The 17,012-nt window shown below is 36.6% G+C and overlaps 1 protein-coding gene across 1 annotated transcript in view; it reads right to left on the bottom strand.

Moving 5' to 3' along the window:
* The window catches only part of LOC107094903 (spondin-1-like), a 160,000-nt gene that overhangs the window by 86,470 nt on the left and 56,518 nt on the right, over positions 1-17,012 (bottom strand). The window contains exons 4-6 of the mRNA XM_015390793.1: positions 15,917-15,990; positions 10,101-10,223; positions 8,381-8,529 (exon numbers count right to left, since the gene is read on the bottom strand). Coding sequence (XP_015246279.1) covers positions 8,381-8,529; positions 10,101-10,223; positions 15,917-15,990 — 346 coding nt within the window. The remainder of the gene's footprint in view (positions 1-8,380; positions 8,530-10,100; positions 10,224-15,916; positions 15,991-17,012) is intronic.

Raw genomic sequence — 17,012 nt, 5'->3', positions numbered from 1 at the left:
AATCTTGCACATTGACAAGAAATCGGAGTGAAATATGAATGAAAAATTCTTATTCTTAATGTTTTTTCAGAAATTACATAGAATGGTGTTGATAGCAAAAGCTGGAAATGCTATCCACTGAGCAGAAATATATTCATGGGACACTAACTGTAGCACAGCGATTAAAATGTGTCTCCATACAAGTAAAAATCACATTTATTCAAATTTATCTGTCCACCAACACTCTAAATTTTAGGGCATCCATGCATAAGAAATATGAAAGCATTAGGAATATGTCTAAGAGTTCTCTTTTAATTGATATTTAAATCCGTTTGTAGGTATTTCTCAGAATAGGGTTAGGTAAAAAGTAGGACGGTCTTATGTAAATCACCAGAATGATTGACAATTAGGAGAACCACCACCCAGAAAAAGAACATCCTCCACTATACCTTTAATAAAATTTCATTCTTTCTACAAAATGCAAAGGATTTGATTAAGTCTTGATTCTTGCTCTTTGAGGATTCATATGATAAATGATTAAAGGAAGCAACTGTTTGAACTGTTGAGCAAAAAGAATTTCCCTTCTCTGTTTTTTTAAGACCCACAAAGATCCCCCACCCCCACAGTGAGTCTGGACACTGTGACAGTTTGACAAAACCCCCCAGAAAGCAGTAGTAGTTTGTGAGCATTCACGCTGACAATGATATAGTGCATCCCACATCGTTGCTTCCCCAGCTCTCAATCTGTTAGATGTCAGCAATGGGAACAGGAGAATGTTTGGAAGAGTTCTCAGCGCTTTAAGAGAAACTCCTATTGTTTTACTTTTACCAGGGTGCAATCCAGACTTCTGTGGGAATCAATAGAAATGTGGAGAATGGTCTGCACTTTTGTGAGGCTACACACAATATTTTTCAGTTTTTCTACTTATTTATAGCTCATCTGCAGCAAGTTTCTGTAAAGCATTTGGAGTAAAGAGAAAATAGAACTTTTCTTCAATCTTCAACTCCCACATGGCTTCATCTTCTTTTTCTCCTGCTTCACCTTTTTATCCGATAGCCTCTCAGCAATAAGGCCTTTAAAAAAGTTACAGAAGTTATAAAACACTGAGTGAAAAGTTAAAGAGCATGACGGACGGTAAAGCGGTTTAATGAGAAATTAAAGAAAAAATGTAGATTCAGACAGAACTAAAAAAAAAAAGTCTGGTCTATTTGTTTTATCCCTGTCATTAAAAAAAAAGTGATTTGTTCAAAATTATAAACGAAGACAGATTCTTTAAGACGAAAACTGAGAAACAAAGCAGTTTATTAGTGCAAAATGATCAAGAGAATACATTGTTTTCTGATGTTTTGAGAGATAAAAATCTGAAAAAATGTGCATTCAAAATAACATTTTGCATGTAGGCCAAAAAGGTATATTCTGGCATTATCTCACCAGAACACCTTTCCAAATTTTGCTGTGTAATTTTATTCAGCTCGTAAAAAATAGCAGATGGGAACTGTTACAACTTGACACTTTTTCTATAGAGTCAACTGCTGAAGACCCCCAAATCTCTTGTGGTCTTGAGATTAGCTAAAGAATTGGGACAGGGAGCTTCCTGGGATGGGTTTCAATAGCCACAAATTTAAAATAAACACATTGTATAAAATAAAAAAAAGTCAAATGAAAGCACCTTGTCTTGACTGCCTCTCTAACTTTGGAGAAGGTCACTGTGACACATTTCTGACAGGTTAACTCTTTGTATCTTTGAAAAAAAAGGTTTTCTTTCTCTGCAGAGGAAATATCAGCAATGGTTTTCCCCAGAGGACAGTGACAGATGCCTGTTGAGGGCATAAAAAAAATGATCAGCTCTATGTCTTAGAGCTAAGTTTGGAGAGAAACAGTGTCCAACTGTCTTTACGCTCCTACCCCCCATTTGTCTCATTTCAAAAGATCCCTCCACACATTGCTAAAAAAAGAGGCCAGTAAAAAAAAAAAACAACTGTTGAGCCCCCAAAAAAAGAAAAAAAAAGCACACCAAGTCTAACCTCCTAACAGCTGTAGCCATGACAGGCAGCCCTGAAGCACCTTCTGAATGCAGCTTCCAGAGAGGTGGAAGAATGCAGTTGGTAAATCCATTCAGAGGTGACCCAAAGTGCATTATGGAGCTTGCAGGCAAAGACAGACCTTAGGATTTGCGAGGTTGAAAATTCCTAGAGGTAGAGAACTCCGTTACCTTCATTAAAGTGTAATTTACCGGGGCCATAATCACAGTTCTACTCTTTAATGGTAACACGAATAATTGTTGCACAGAGGCTCTTGACATTTTGCTGTCCAATCTTGATGCAAACACACCTTTGCTGCAGAGCATGTGGCATTTCACAGAAGGCAATAATAAGGTGGTTACAGATTCTTTTTTTGGGGCTCTGCTAGTGTGCTGTGGCATTAAAAAGGTTGAAGATGTATTCCTTGGCCGACAGCACTTCACATTTTGCAACTTCCACTTATGTGATAGCTATGAACCCTCCACAGCAATGTGACATTTTCAGGCAATCGATAATGAGATGTGCAGCGAATTCTGCTGCTTGGGAGGTGATATTAAAAAGATAGATTGAAATCCAACTTATTAGTCTGTTCTTAACCTGTTGGCATTAGTACATATGATTTAAATGTTGTCTGCTGCACCATGAAGTAATTAGCCTCTGCATGCAGCAGTCAAGCATAACATTATGACCGCTGGCAGGTGATGAGACTAACACTGATCATCTTGACATAATGGCCGCCGGTAGCAGGTATTCTATCCCAGTCTGTAGTAGTTAAAACCTTCCTAAATAACTCATTTCTGCCTGGAGATATACAGCTCAGTAAGTTTAAAGACTATTAGATATTCAATACTTCTGAAATTGTCTTTAAATTCCAATTTTTGGAGAAAAAAAAAACGTTTCTTTCGTTTTATACACACAAGGATTTATGGCGTGGATGCATGTTCATGTGTATCTAGAGTTAGAAATGTTAGCAATGTTAGCAGTTAACCAAAAACATTTCTCAAACAATAGGTAGAACATGAGTCCCTGATTGTTGGAAGAGAGTCAAGATAGTGAAATAAGAATTGTGAATGTGACAGAAAACATTATTTCCAGTTCAAGCAATGGCTTCTAATTAACTGATCTATTGCGAGCAAAAACAGAGCAAATTTTAGACTTTAGAAAACATGGGTCACATTGAAGACTTGAAATGTGTAAATCCTCACTAATTAGCTTATGAAATTCAAATCAAAGTCATTCAGCCCCAAAGCTTTAACTCGTATTAGTTCAATACACACAGGGTGATAGATTTTAACTTCCATTTCTATTGACTTTAAAGAAAATAAATATATATTTAAATCTTTAATTTTTGTTTTTTAAAAAAATTACATTTTCATTTAGACCATACTGTGCTGTAGTATATTCAATCTTCGATCTTCAATGATTCTTCAAATAAAAACCACTAAATTTCATGTGCAACTAGTTTTTTCTTTTGTTTCTTTATTGTATAAATAAATATGATGAAACATGAAAAATGTACCCATAACGTTTATATAATCTCCTGATCTCAATCCATTCCTGTGGCATTGTACCAGTTTCTCCTTTTGTCGTCAATTGACTGATGACATTTTACATGGGATTTGACACCCTACTGTAATGAATATCAAACAAGATGCAGTTGTTGCAGTTGAGTTCAGCTTGAAAGTCGATGTTTACATTTGCATATCCTCCATCAAAAATTTTCCCGGCTTGGTAAGTAGAATATGATCCGCTTATTGATGAAGATGCGCAGTAAAAAAGGTTTACTCTGTCTGAGAATTACAAAAGCAAATCTCTTTGCGCCTTCTTTGAAGATGAGCTCTGCAAGTGTAAAGTTGTTTGCATGTGTGTGCAAGCAGGCTTCATATATAGGCCCAGTCCACAAGAAGTCAAGCCCTGGCCTAAATTCACTAATTTTTCACCAAACCAGCCTCTCATCCATACGAAGCCGGCGTTTCGGGGGTCTGTAAACGATCTTTTTTTTATTCCGCCTTCAGAGTGGGAAGATTTTGAAACGCCGTTTTCGCGTTTCCATCTTTAAGCTCTAACCGCATTTTTTTTCTTACACACATGCGTCATAGCGTCGCCTCTAAACACGCATGCGCGACACAGTATCACAACAACAATGGCGCCGTACTGTGTTGAATGGTTGCTGCTCATGCTACTCACCCTGCTGTCGGGCTTACAACAGAATCTTCTTCTTCTGGAATATCTCCAGGAAGAACAGAGCAATATCGACCACATAGTTCAGCACCTGAATTTGACTGAACCACGAAAATGGACCCGCAGGGCAACCATGTATAAATATTAGTGCGCATGCCCAACATTTCGTCGCCTATTTTTGCTTTGGCACCACAGCGCCACTTACAGGCCTGGCATACATTTTGCAGCGTTTTCATGCATTCATGTGGTCGATCACATTTATTTTACGTCTCCGTCTTTAAGACAAACGTTCTGGAATATATTAGCGTTTCATGTTTGTTTTGACTTCGTGTGGACGGGGCCATAATTTCTTTCACGTTTGTTTAGTCATCTACGTCAAAATGTTGCCGTGCTGCAGTCTTTTCTCTATGCTTGCAGGACCCTTTTATTTTGAAATATACCAGATCTGCATTACTTTTCCCACGTCTAACCTTCCATTCTCGCTCATCGAGTTTTTAGAAAATTACGCATTTTGCTTTTATAAACTGCATTAATGCACTGTGTCCCAGTCTACGACACTGCTAAAGCAATCGCACAGTGAAACCGCAAGGTTTTGTCGTACAGTGTGAGTTCACAGCTCACGATGCATGTTCTCACACTGTGCGGCCCGACGCTCTGATGCGCTCTATATGCCTACACTAGACGTCTAAAAAGTACGTGGGACTCAAGAGCCACAGTGAGATGGCGCTATTCAGACTCTATCCAGAAGCCAAACGAGTAGAAGAGAACAATGAAGCTCAATAGAGAGAAACACGCTGCTTTGGCAATTTGTGCAATTTTGTGCTGAAAGCCCTAAGAACAAAAGGCGACGGTGTTTGCGCACCGAGCAATTTGCCCAAAACGGCCGACTGAATTTCAAACGTGTGATTTTCTCCAGACCCCACGATTCCTGATCGTGGTCGTGAGAGGCTGATCGCTCGTTACCCCCTTTACACTTCACAATCAAGCTGAAAGTTGGCCCGATCTAAAAATTCTCGAATGACTGAAAAGGCGTCCCGAAAAAGGCAAAAATCGTACAGTAAAAGCCCGGCTTACGGTGTTAATGAAAGAAAGGTTGCTTTTTAATAACTGCTTCACAAGAGTGAGTTTTAGTGAACTTCATCTCCCTCTTGACAACAACCCATAGATTCTCTATTAGGTTTAAGTCAGACTGGTTTGCTCAAATAAACACCATAGTGAAAGTGTTATAACTACAATAGAAGGTTCTACATTTGAACCTTTGAACCTTCCATTAATAAGATTGGATGAAGCCCTGTGTGACCCTAGTATGACTTAAATTCTTAGTGTTTTCTGTGAGGAGTGCATTAGATTGTCTGCCAGAAATACTGCCTTTGTGTTTAATAGGATAATTAGTCACCTTCCCAAATTCCTCCCATGATTCTCTTCCAGCATTTCTGAATAAGTCTGATTAGTTTCGCCTGATTCTTATAATACTCATCTTGAGCATTCAAACTGAAAAGCCTCATGGTTCATTGACTGTTTCTTCTGCTATACTCACCGTTGATCTGTCACCTTATCGCTGCACTGTTTTTTTAAAGTTCCTTTGTCTGATAGTTCATACTTCATCCAGTCATCCACCATTTCTGTCATCAAACAGAATGATAATTGCTTGAAAAAATACTCAGTTTAATTACTTTATATATTATGAGGTAAAAAGAAAAGTGAGTTAATGATATTTTCATTGAGATGCCTGTATTCCTGTACCTCTTTGAGTGCCAGCTCCTACTTTTATAAGAGTGCATTTGCCATCCATGCAGAAGTGCAGTACAGAATGTCCGCCCTAAGACATCAATAAGCTGACGGATTCTTGCACATTTGACTGGTTACTGCTTGCCATCCAGTCTGACTTGTGTGTAATGTTGCACACACTGCAGTACAACGTAATGCCTGGAGCCTTTCAGAAATCACACACCTTTTACACGGGTCTGTACATGACATGTTATGTTCATTGGAAATTAGTGTTAGGATACCTTGTAGGGAGTGTTTAATGGAGAGTTTTATTATTCAAGCTAAACTTAAGACTTTAAACCAAAGAAAACTTGTTAAAGTCACGACCTTGATGAGTTATGAAGCAAATACAAACTTTCCCATCAGTTCTTTCAAAGTTTACATTAGAATGATGTCAACATCATATGCAGCTGCTAAATATTTGCTTCCAGAAAACACCTGAGTGTAATTTCTCACAGGTAATTTCGTTTTGTTAGCAGATGTTTTCATGCATAAGGTTGTGCTGCAAAGTGCAGAGCTGTCTAAGGAAGTGCTTTTGTGGAAGACATCGCCGGGCTTTGTATTTACGTCATTACAGGGAAAGCTCTCAGGTCTTGTCATTCTTCTGTCTACCCGTGTCTCTGTCTGCAGCCCTGCTGTTGTTGTTGAAGGCTTAGCTCTGTTAGTTATAGGAGTGCCAACAGCACTTGGCTGGAGATGCGGGTCTTAAGGCTTTGTCCACATTTCACCACAGCTGATTGCTCCTCTGGATGGTTGGGATTTTCAGCTAAGACTGGGATTACTGACCCATGTCGGCTTCCCACCTTTACTGCAGACCTTTCAATGTTCACCCAGTTTGAACTCCGACATCTCTGTGAATTGAAAAAAAAAGTGGTACTTTCTGTATTTGAGCCCTTGTGTGTTTGCCATGTTTTCAATTCTTAAAGAAAACACCTAAACCCTGTTCTTCCTTACTCCTCTACAGTATACAATGTCTTTCTCCACTTCCAGTAGTGGCCATTCACAATTTCCCCACTTTCCTTGATGGATCCTTGGCTTGTCCCCTACAATTCATTTTTAACAATCTAAAATATTCTTTCTGTCATGAATTGCGAACATTTAGATTTAAAGAGAAGCGTCATCTCCTGGTCAGACCCTGTAATTCAGTGAAAGGGTGGAGTCAGAGTAAAAAAAACATGCAAGAGGGGGTCACTCCAGTGGCTGGAAGTCTGAGGGGATTTTGCTGCCATACTGCTGGCTTTTGACTGGGAGGGGCCATATTGAATGGCTGCTACTGTACCTTTGCCTGCTTTCTATTTCTACATCGTTACCATCGACTGAACCTGACAATTCTTAAGTACTTAATTTTACCATCGAAGTTTTTTGATTTAGGAGTCCAAATTGAACAAAACAGATTATCCACGAGGTTTGCTGAAATTCCACTGTGGGAGTGAACTTCTCTTTCCAGCAGGTACTTTTCCAGCCTGTAATACAGAATGAAGCCATCTTATTTTTCAATAAAACAGCCTGAAGTTTTTATTGTCCTCTGGTAGTTTTTTTTATTTTTTTTACTCTTGAGACAGACAGAACCCGCCAAGAGAGGTGTTAGGGCTGTCTGTCAGGATATAATGTCTCCACACATCGGCTCTAACCTGACCTGACAGGCACACACCGCACCAACAGTCCTCTAACAACTCCCTATTGTTCTCTCTGAAATGTCCAGCCCACACCTCTGAGGGCCAGCAGAAGAAAGAACGCGAGCGGCTGCACATCTATGTCGAACCGGGACACATTTGCAGCATGCATGCGACATGTTCATTAGTACTGGTTCATGGGGAGAAAATCTTTTGACAAAACAAGTTCATCGTTCATTTATTACCATCATTTTGTCTCAATCATAAAGTTTTCCTTCGTGGAGTAAAACAGTTGACAATTCTTTTTATTTAACATGTAGAAAAGAGTGCGAGGCAACAGCTGTACTGACGGTTTCGGGGTCTGTTTGTTGCTGTTTTGTGTTTGAGTGAAAAGAACATTATAGAATGTGCTTTTGTATTCAGTAAAAGGTTTTTAAATGCAGTCCATTACTGTTGCCATTTGCCATCAACAATCATTTCCACCATTTTTCACCGTTCCTGTTTTGATAAACATCATAAAAGCTTTTAAAAGCATTTCTTTCTTTAAAGGTTTTCAGTAAACCTGCCAATCAGAGCTACACTTAAACATACATAGAGGTTCTGTAAGAAAACATTGGTTAGTTTACGAGTACCAATGATTTTGTGGACAGTATATAAGAGTGTTATTGAAGAAAACTCAAAGCACTACCAAGGAGTTAAAGCAGGAGAAACATTAAAACACAACGATTAAACAAACATATCTGACAAAACCAAAACGACACAACCGGACAGTATTTATATGGCTGGTGCCTTACAGGTATCAGGTGAGTTTAGCCCTACCTTCTGTCGAATCTCTTCTTCCATCTTGATGGGGGAGCCAAGCTCAGCTACCTGTCGAACTCCCTCGCTAGCATAGCCACCGTATTCCCACAGCACATAACTCCTGGTGTGTGATGCACCAATCAGGGCAGACCAGTGGTTGGCACGTCCTGAAGGAGACAGGAAAATTAGCACCGAGTTGTTTACCTACACTGTAAAAACGATCTAGTAACGAGTAAAAATGTCTTCAATCAAGTGTAGTTACCCTTAATTTGAGTGGGTAAACAAGATGATCTGCCTATGGAATGAGTATTTTTACTCCTAAAATAAAATTATTAGATAATATACACTTGAAATAAAACAATGCTTTTGCTTTTTCTTATTCTAAATGTAAATTGTCTTGTTCCATTGGCAAAGTATCAGCCTTTCCTCCTCAATTCAAGAAAAAATTCACTTATTTTTAGAAAAAAGTGACTTTATATTTTTTGCAGTGTAACTTGTAAAAGCAGGTGAACCGTAGAATGGCTCCCTGTCAGTAACACAAAGATGAAAATGGTTGATAACCAAGATTTGTTTTTTTTTAATGGAGGACCACATTTAAATTCATTGTATAAAACTCACAATTGATCAAGCATTAAGATCTTTGTCTTTTGTGTAAAAGCATTGGTAGTAAAGTTGTAACAATTTAGAGAAAACTACACAAAGTTTAAATACTCTAATAAATCCAATAAATTATTCATAATCAACAACTAAAGTGATGCTTGACAAAAGAATCCGGACTTTTTTTCTATCTTTTTGGATCACCTCTTATCTAAAATTGTAGAAAAATTTTTCATTATCCATAAGCTGTAATGATGAAAGTTACATGAAAAATTCATGAAAAAAAAACAAGGATTGTTTTATTCTATTTGTAACAAATGAATGTTACAAAAATGCAACTGTGTTTACCGATTTTTACATTTTTCTTACATGCCCAGTGATAACCTATCAGGGGAAAATGTATGGAGTAAATTTTGTTCCATTATTGTTGCAAGCAAAGAACATGTATCGTATATGGAAATTTAAAAAATGCACTCCAGAAATAAAATTTTCTTAGATTTTTCTTCTTTAGTGGACTTTTTTTTATATTCTATGTTTCAAAATCTCTTTTTTTTTTCAGATTGAGTTTTATAGGTCAAGATGGAGCATTTTTATAGAGCTTGAAATGGAGAGAATGTGATCTGTAAAACAATTTAAAAAGAATGCAATTGGTAAACTAATTCTGAAAAAGAGAAATTTGAAAAACAATAAAACTAAAACATATAAAATCTGGAACCCTGGAAAAATGTCTAAAAAAAGATGTATGAAAAGAAATTAAACATAAAAAAAAGAAAAGAAAAGGTAAAATCTGAAAAAGGAGCATTTTTAAAGTTTCATATCTTGATCGCAACTGTTCTCAAATTTCCATTCACAAAATGTGCTCTTTGGACCAATTTTAGAACTAAATTCACTCCATATAAAAATCTAAGGATCTTTTTCCTCTGTACGGATATCAGTTCATGTGTAAAAGTTTAAAGCAAACGGTATCCCTGATTAGCAGTTAATATCAGAGTAATTCCTCATTACTGCTTTAATTTTTTTATTTTTTTGGAGAACAGCAAATGTGATTGAAAAAAAATCCCCCAAAAACCTGAATCATCCTGATGAGCCACAGAGTAGCTGTAGCTGTAGGTGCCTGCCTAAGCCTGTTGCAATGACTCACTTGGATAGTCTTTTGGATGTATTTTTTCTGACCAGTTGCCATAGAAGGTGAGTCTGTATTTGGCCGTTCCACAGGCGCAGCATTCAATGGCAGGTACTTCAGTCACTTCACCAAGAACACGCTCTGCAGGGGGGGACACCATGTGAAAGATAATAAATACAAGGAGTCAAACATTAAAGCCTTAACAGACGAGACTGGATCACAACTAATATAAATATGGAGATATTTATACTGTTAACCTGTTGCTTAAAGCCAAACAGTAAACAGGCATACAATGACTTGACTTCACACAAAATTAATCACTACAACATATTTATTAGACTTTTATTCTCAAAGCATATTATTTTATCAACTATTTAAGCAGGAAATAGCTGTTGAGCTTGGACAAATCTTTTGCATCAGGACAACACCTTCTCTTCTCCCATAACACAAGTTATCTAAAATACATTTTGCTGAGAAGTTTTTAGTCAAAATGCAGGTTATCACTGGATTCCCTAAAAAATAACGAATATTAATACTAATTCCCTAAAAAACAGACTAATCATGGCTTATTTTCACTGAACTACTTCTAAAAAGGGGAAAGACAAAAGAACATGTTAGTTAATAATGCAGATATATGATGCTCCATAGAAGGTAGGAAAAGGGTATAGGAAAATAGTGCCTTCATTATTAGGCCCATATAGAGTTAGGTGAATAATTATTAAGTTTAACATCATCTAAATTCTGATAAACAAGACTGGACAAGCTTTAGTGTATACTGACACCACACCCAAAACCTGAATGGTAAATTTGGTTAAAGAAACCTTTTAAGCACAGCTCTGCAGCTAAACATGCATCATATACGTACCTCATTCATTAAACTATCTGTTTCAGACACATTTTTGGAGAAAAAAAACCAAAACATTTTTATCCCTAGTTTTTCCTCAGTTTGTACTGAACTGCAGCTGTGTGCTTTGACCAGATGAGACCAACAATGAGTTTTTAAAGGTTGTAACTTCAAGCATTTTTGATTACAATTAAAGTATGACCATGTTGAACAGCATTTAATCACCTATAATGTTCCCATTAGGAAAATAAAAAGAAAAAACGCGATAAATTCAAGCCTGTCAGCACTTCATATGTCGCTTCTCTCATATGGTTTAGATGATTTACCCTTTGAAAGTGACCAGTTTTACATTCATTTGATAGGAAATGAATTTCAAAAGAATCATTTGCAAGGTATATACGTGTAATGAGTGTATAGAGAAAAACTTTATCAAAAATATTGTGTATATATTCCCTTACCAAGTCTATTTCAAACACTTCTGCATGAAAGTGGGCCCTTTCAGGGGCTCCGGTGTTCATTGATCACCACAGCAACTCAATATGGCAGAGTTGGTAAAATTTTTACATCAAACTTCCTTTTTAAAGTAACCAGGATTAGAAGTCATCAAGGTCAAAGCTATGGGGTAATTATCGGTCAGCAGAGAGAGCAGTTGCTAACGGACCCACAACCTCTTCGGGGCCCCGTCACTGACACCTGGTAGGCCCCCTATGTAATTGTAGACTAGGACGTCTCTTTGCAGATGTAGTGGTGTGAAAAGTTCCTCTTAAACCCACCTGATACTGAGGAGACTGACCGCACCGGACTGCATTTTTACCGCAACACATGCCAGATTTCAACATGATGGTGAGCCGTTTATACACGACACCAGTAGCAAAGCAGGCAGTGGGACTTTTAAATACTATGTTAATAACTGTGTGTAGTTCATTAGACAGTTGGTAAAAAATACATTCATTTGTTTCAAACCGCAATAAAGATCTTAAAAGAATGATGTATTTGAGTATTTTATTTTTTCAGTTAAGACTTGGAATTATGGGTAACCCAGAGCGTAGATTAAAACCATAACTGTTATGTACAATGTGTTAGTGACGATGAATACCAAAGAGAGGTACTTAAGCAGATTTCAGAAAAGAAAAAGGAAAGAAGAGCTGCTGGAAAAACGGAAAAAAATTCCCAAAATAAACACGTTCTTTTAAAGAACCAAAAAGCGAGAGGTGGACGTTGCTGCTACAGTGAGTAAAGATTGTGACCAGGAGATGAATGAAGAGAGCGTGGGTGAGGAGGGGGGCTGTGAAGCTCAAGGTAGCCCGATGAGCCTGATAAGACTCATTTTACATCAGAATGTACTAACGTATATCCATGTCCAGTGAAGGTGGAGAATGATCAAGTGTGTATGTATGGGGCATGTTTCAAGATGCGCATTCACTATTTTTCCGTGTGTGATCATATACTACTGAGAATTGCATAATTGTATCTGTCATTACGCCATTGGGTCGAAGACTTCAACCACTACACGATGGGAACTTTCTATTGATTGTCTTAAAGGTAAAAGGAACAGTTTTAGTAGAAAATTCCTGATGTTGTTATATATTTGACATTTGCCTTCTTTCCATATTTACAAATAACCACCATTTTTTGTGTGCAACTTCTTTTTCATCACTTCCCTTGGCTAACTTTTAGGTAATTAATGCAGGTGTTTTACAAACAGGATAATATATACCTGGAATTAAACCTCAGGGGGAAAAAATACTACATAAGAAAGGTTTTACAAATATATGTGAATACAGTCTTTTCAAACACAAGTGTTTGCTTTGGTCAAACTACAAAGGAAAAGATGATTAGTGGTACAGACATCACTATAATTAATTCAGATCAGCTGAAAAACATTAACATTTATTCTGAAATGCGATACTCAAAATTAAAAAGTACTTCTACGACAACATTGAATCAATGCCCTTTAATGAAATAATTGAAAAAGCTTCAAAAGTATTTAGCAATAATTTAGCAGTGAACTGTCACCTGCTTTTTGTAAATTTGTGCTTTTATGTTTTATCATCAGATTAGGTTGTAGCTTATAATCTCTTAACTTTGTGACACCACAAAGTTAAGTTAAATTTATTTATAGTTTATGTTCATTGATGATTAGCCAGTCATATAAGTTTGATTTTACACTTTTTAACTAAGGATATTGTTTGTGAAACTAAAGTCATGTATTGATCTCATAAGTACCAGAATATTACAAGTTCCATGAATTTCCTACTGGTGTGTTCAGACCAAACATGAAACCAGTGACTTTCTGGTGCTTTCGGCCGGCTGTCTGCGACTAGCTCTGAAAGCTAACAGCGGGTAATTGAAGCACCAGTCCAGGGAAGAGGTGCTGGCTGGATCTGGTCTGTGCTGGAATAAGGACAACAATGGATGAACAGATGAATAAACCCCCCCTTTTTTTTTTTTTTTTAAAGGTGCCTAAAAATATCTTAAGTGTTTTCTGTATTTGATCCTTTCATTGTGATTTGAAAAAAAAACATCTTCGCTGTGCTCCTTCACCCTCCATCACAGTAATAATTGGGAGAAATAAGTTATTACAATGACATTCTAGCCATAGTTTATTCATAAATATTCAAGTTTTGACCTGGACAAAAGATTCTGAAAGCGAGGTCAAGGAAATAATGTAAGTATTTATATATGGCCCAATTAATGAATGGATATTTTCTCCTGATATCTCAGTAGCAGCAGAAAGAGTCAAACTTTAAGGAACCTTAAGGATGCCTTGACTGACTTGGATAATAGCATGAAAAATCTGAATTCAGTGTGAAATGAAAATGTATATAAAGACAGGATTCCTATGAGAAAACAATTCAACCACAGACAGTTTTTATTGTACAATAAATGTTTGCAAGCGAGCTGAGAAAATCCTGCTAGTTTATTACCTAACCAGACTGTTTGGTTTCTTTTAAGAGCTTAAAGAATGATTGAGCACTCCTCTTTGTGACAATATATAGCCAATATAAAACCTCTCTCTTTGCTCTGTGGTGGCAAACTGAAATCTCACATAGATTCCCTTGTGATATATTCATTTTGTCTGTTAGATTTCGGCTATTCAGCCAGATCTATTGAATAAATGCAGACAATAAATTCTTACTGTAAGGAAATATATTCATGATGGTCCTACTGAAGTGACATTTTGACATGTTATTGCAAACAAACCCACTATTTCACACATTCAATGAATCAAAACAAAGAAGCTCATAAATTATAGGCAATTAAATTGAATGATGCAGGCAAACAACTCAAAAACAGACATGAAGAAAGGTTTGTATGAAATTATGGGCAACAAAATAACTGAACTCGTTTACAGTGTCCAAACCAGTCCTGTTTGTATCAGAGAAAATCAATATCTGGTGATTAGCGATGCTTTTAGACCGAATTTAATTGGGATCCAGGATAGGGCCAGTGTTTTTTTTTAATGGGGGTACTGAACAACAAAATTTAAACAAAGAGTGAGCCAGAAAGCTATCTGCTGCTCCGCAAACATTAGATAAAGCAGATGAAAATGGTGATCAAATCTTAAAATTACTAAAGCTAGAAGTGCAACAGCTTAATTTCTATGTTAACATAAAACTGTAAAAAACACAACAACAAAACAACAAATACACTAGTCCAAGAGACATATCATTTGTGATCCTGTTCCAGTGCATATTATCATTTATCTATCATGAGTTTATTATGCATTAAATCTTTAGTACAGGGTCCATAGCAGGGGCCCCTTCTGGACCCTGTATAGAACCGCCCATGTTGCTGATTTAGTCCTAGGACTGACCCATAAAAACATATTCCATCACAAACGTTAACGTTTAAAAAGCATCTCTTGAACGGTGAAAGTAAGAGCATTCTTACAATAAATCAGGGATTACACATATTAGAGATATTTTTCAAAACCTGTGAGATTTAATCCATAAATGGAAAGAAAATCCTTTAATAATAAACAACCACAACAATATGTTCCCCACAGGAGACAATTAACAGTGTTGCAGTCAGCAAAAGCTGGTTAGATGGTTTAGTGTAGTTTGTTGTAAACATGGGCAAAAAAAACAACAACAAAAAAAACTATAAATCTTTTGCAATTTAGATTTTAAACAAAAATGAACCTAATCTGATGTTTGAGTTTAAAATGTGGACAAAGGTAAATAAAATGCATTGGTTAAAAAACATCCCGTGGTCACACCTAATATTTGACAAACAAAAGTAGATTTTCTAGAGAAAAACAAAAAACAAATTGATTAAATTTACAATTTACAAAAATTTGAAATAAAGCACACAACAAAGAGAAGGGCCAAAACCTATCAGGCCTGCTCTTTCCATTAAAGACAAGACTGGGCAAGTAACTTTAATAAAAATCATTGTAACTCAGGGAAAAACAGGCTACTTCATGCAAAATTTAAAGGAAATACAATAAAATAAAGACATTTAAGATCAATATGTAATCAGCAAAAAGATGTTTCTGAAGAAAAATCTAATTTCAACATACAAATCTAACAATGACTGGTAAAGGTCTAGTGGAGGATTTCTGCAATTATTTGAAAAAATTGCCCTCTCCCTTTTAAAAAAATATGCACATGCACAACCCCGACCGCCTGTTAAACATGCGTGAGAGTGTGCACAAGCTCATTTCTCTCGTGCACACTTGGTTTAAAAGTTGCTGTTTGCTTCGCTCATACAAGCTTACTTTCCAAAAGAAAATTTGCACATTTTCTACTATGTCAGACTGATAAGTGAAAATGGGGAGGTGCACGCAAGAAGGCCTTACATTAACATATCACCAGAATGATTGACAATTAGGAGGACCACTTATTTTGATGATCCACTCGGAAAATTAACATCCTCCATTATATCTTTAGGTTTGGTGAATGCTATTTTAATTCCATGATGTAGGGAATGTAGGAAAAACGGACAGCAAAAGACAGTCTAGGAGAAGTTAGGCAGCTGTCATTACCTTTCTCACAAAGTCGAATGGTGAGTGAACCTTGATCCTGGAAATAGATGACTCTTTTCTGAACAATACTGGCCCTGCAGACAAAGAGAACAGATTGGGGGAAATGTAGCGAGGATAAAGATGTAAATGAAACAGAGCAAAGTTAGACAGCATAGAAGAGCATAAACTGTATGAAACTGACTTTTTTGTTTCTTTTTCAAATCTAACCACATAATTCCCTGTAAGGAGTGAAGGTAATTACTTCCCTGAGTTTTTTTAATGGACACATAGTACAGGAAAAACATATTCTCCAAATCTGACTGAATAATCATTCTGCAGCAAGAGAAGCAATCATATCAACGGATTGGAAGTAGAAAATGAAAAAGCAGGAATAATATTCATAAGAAAGTTGTGTTAGATAAAACCAAACTGTAATTTAGAAGCTAATTGTGGGTTAAATATTCAACTCCCATTTTGGAAAGGATTACTTTGCAAAATGTTTGACCTTCTTCTTCCATGAAAGCTATAATTATATTTCAAAGACAAACAAAGGAACAAATAATGAGAAAAACACAATGGTTTTCTAGCCTTGCTAAATCTTAAAAAAAATAAATAAATGGCCAAAAAGCTAAAAAAAAAAAAAAAAATCATACAAACTCAATTCTAATATTCAAGTTAAATCAATTTATATGGCTAAAAGCAATACTAAAACACCAACAAGATCTCAGAGCCGAAGAGTCCAGTTAAAAGTTACCACCTTTTCATCATGAACATGGTCATTACCATAGGTTCTAGTATGTAATGATGCATTGTTTAAAAAGATGAAGGCATCTTCAGGCATTTAGAAATTGCACCCAAGGATGAACCAGATTTTTGAGTTTTCCATTATGTTTCATAAAGTGGCAGATCTTTCTTCAGAGTACCTAAAATTGTGGCTGCTTTTCAATTCACAAGAACGCAAATACGGACTTGTGTTCTTGACAAGTACGTTCTTGACAAGAACACACGAAAGTAAGGACTTGGGGAGAATGGGAGCGCACAGCATAAATCTGGGCCTATTGGAACAGAAGCGTACTCGTGACGTCACCACATACTCTGCTCGTCTGGAGCTGCATTT

Source organism: Cyprinodon variegatus, unplaced genomic scaffold, assembly GCF_000732505.1.
Source record: "Cyprinodon variegatus isolate N-32 unplaced genomic scaffold, C_variegatus-1.0 Scaffold513, whole genome shotgun sequence".
Classification (NCBI taxonomy): domain Eukaryota; kingdom Metazoa; phylum Chordata; class Actinopteri; order Cyprinodontiformes; family Cyprinodontidae; genus Cyprinodon; species Cyprinodon variegatus.
This window is presented reverse-complemented; position numbering and strand designations above follow the sequence as displayed.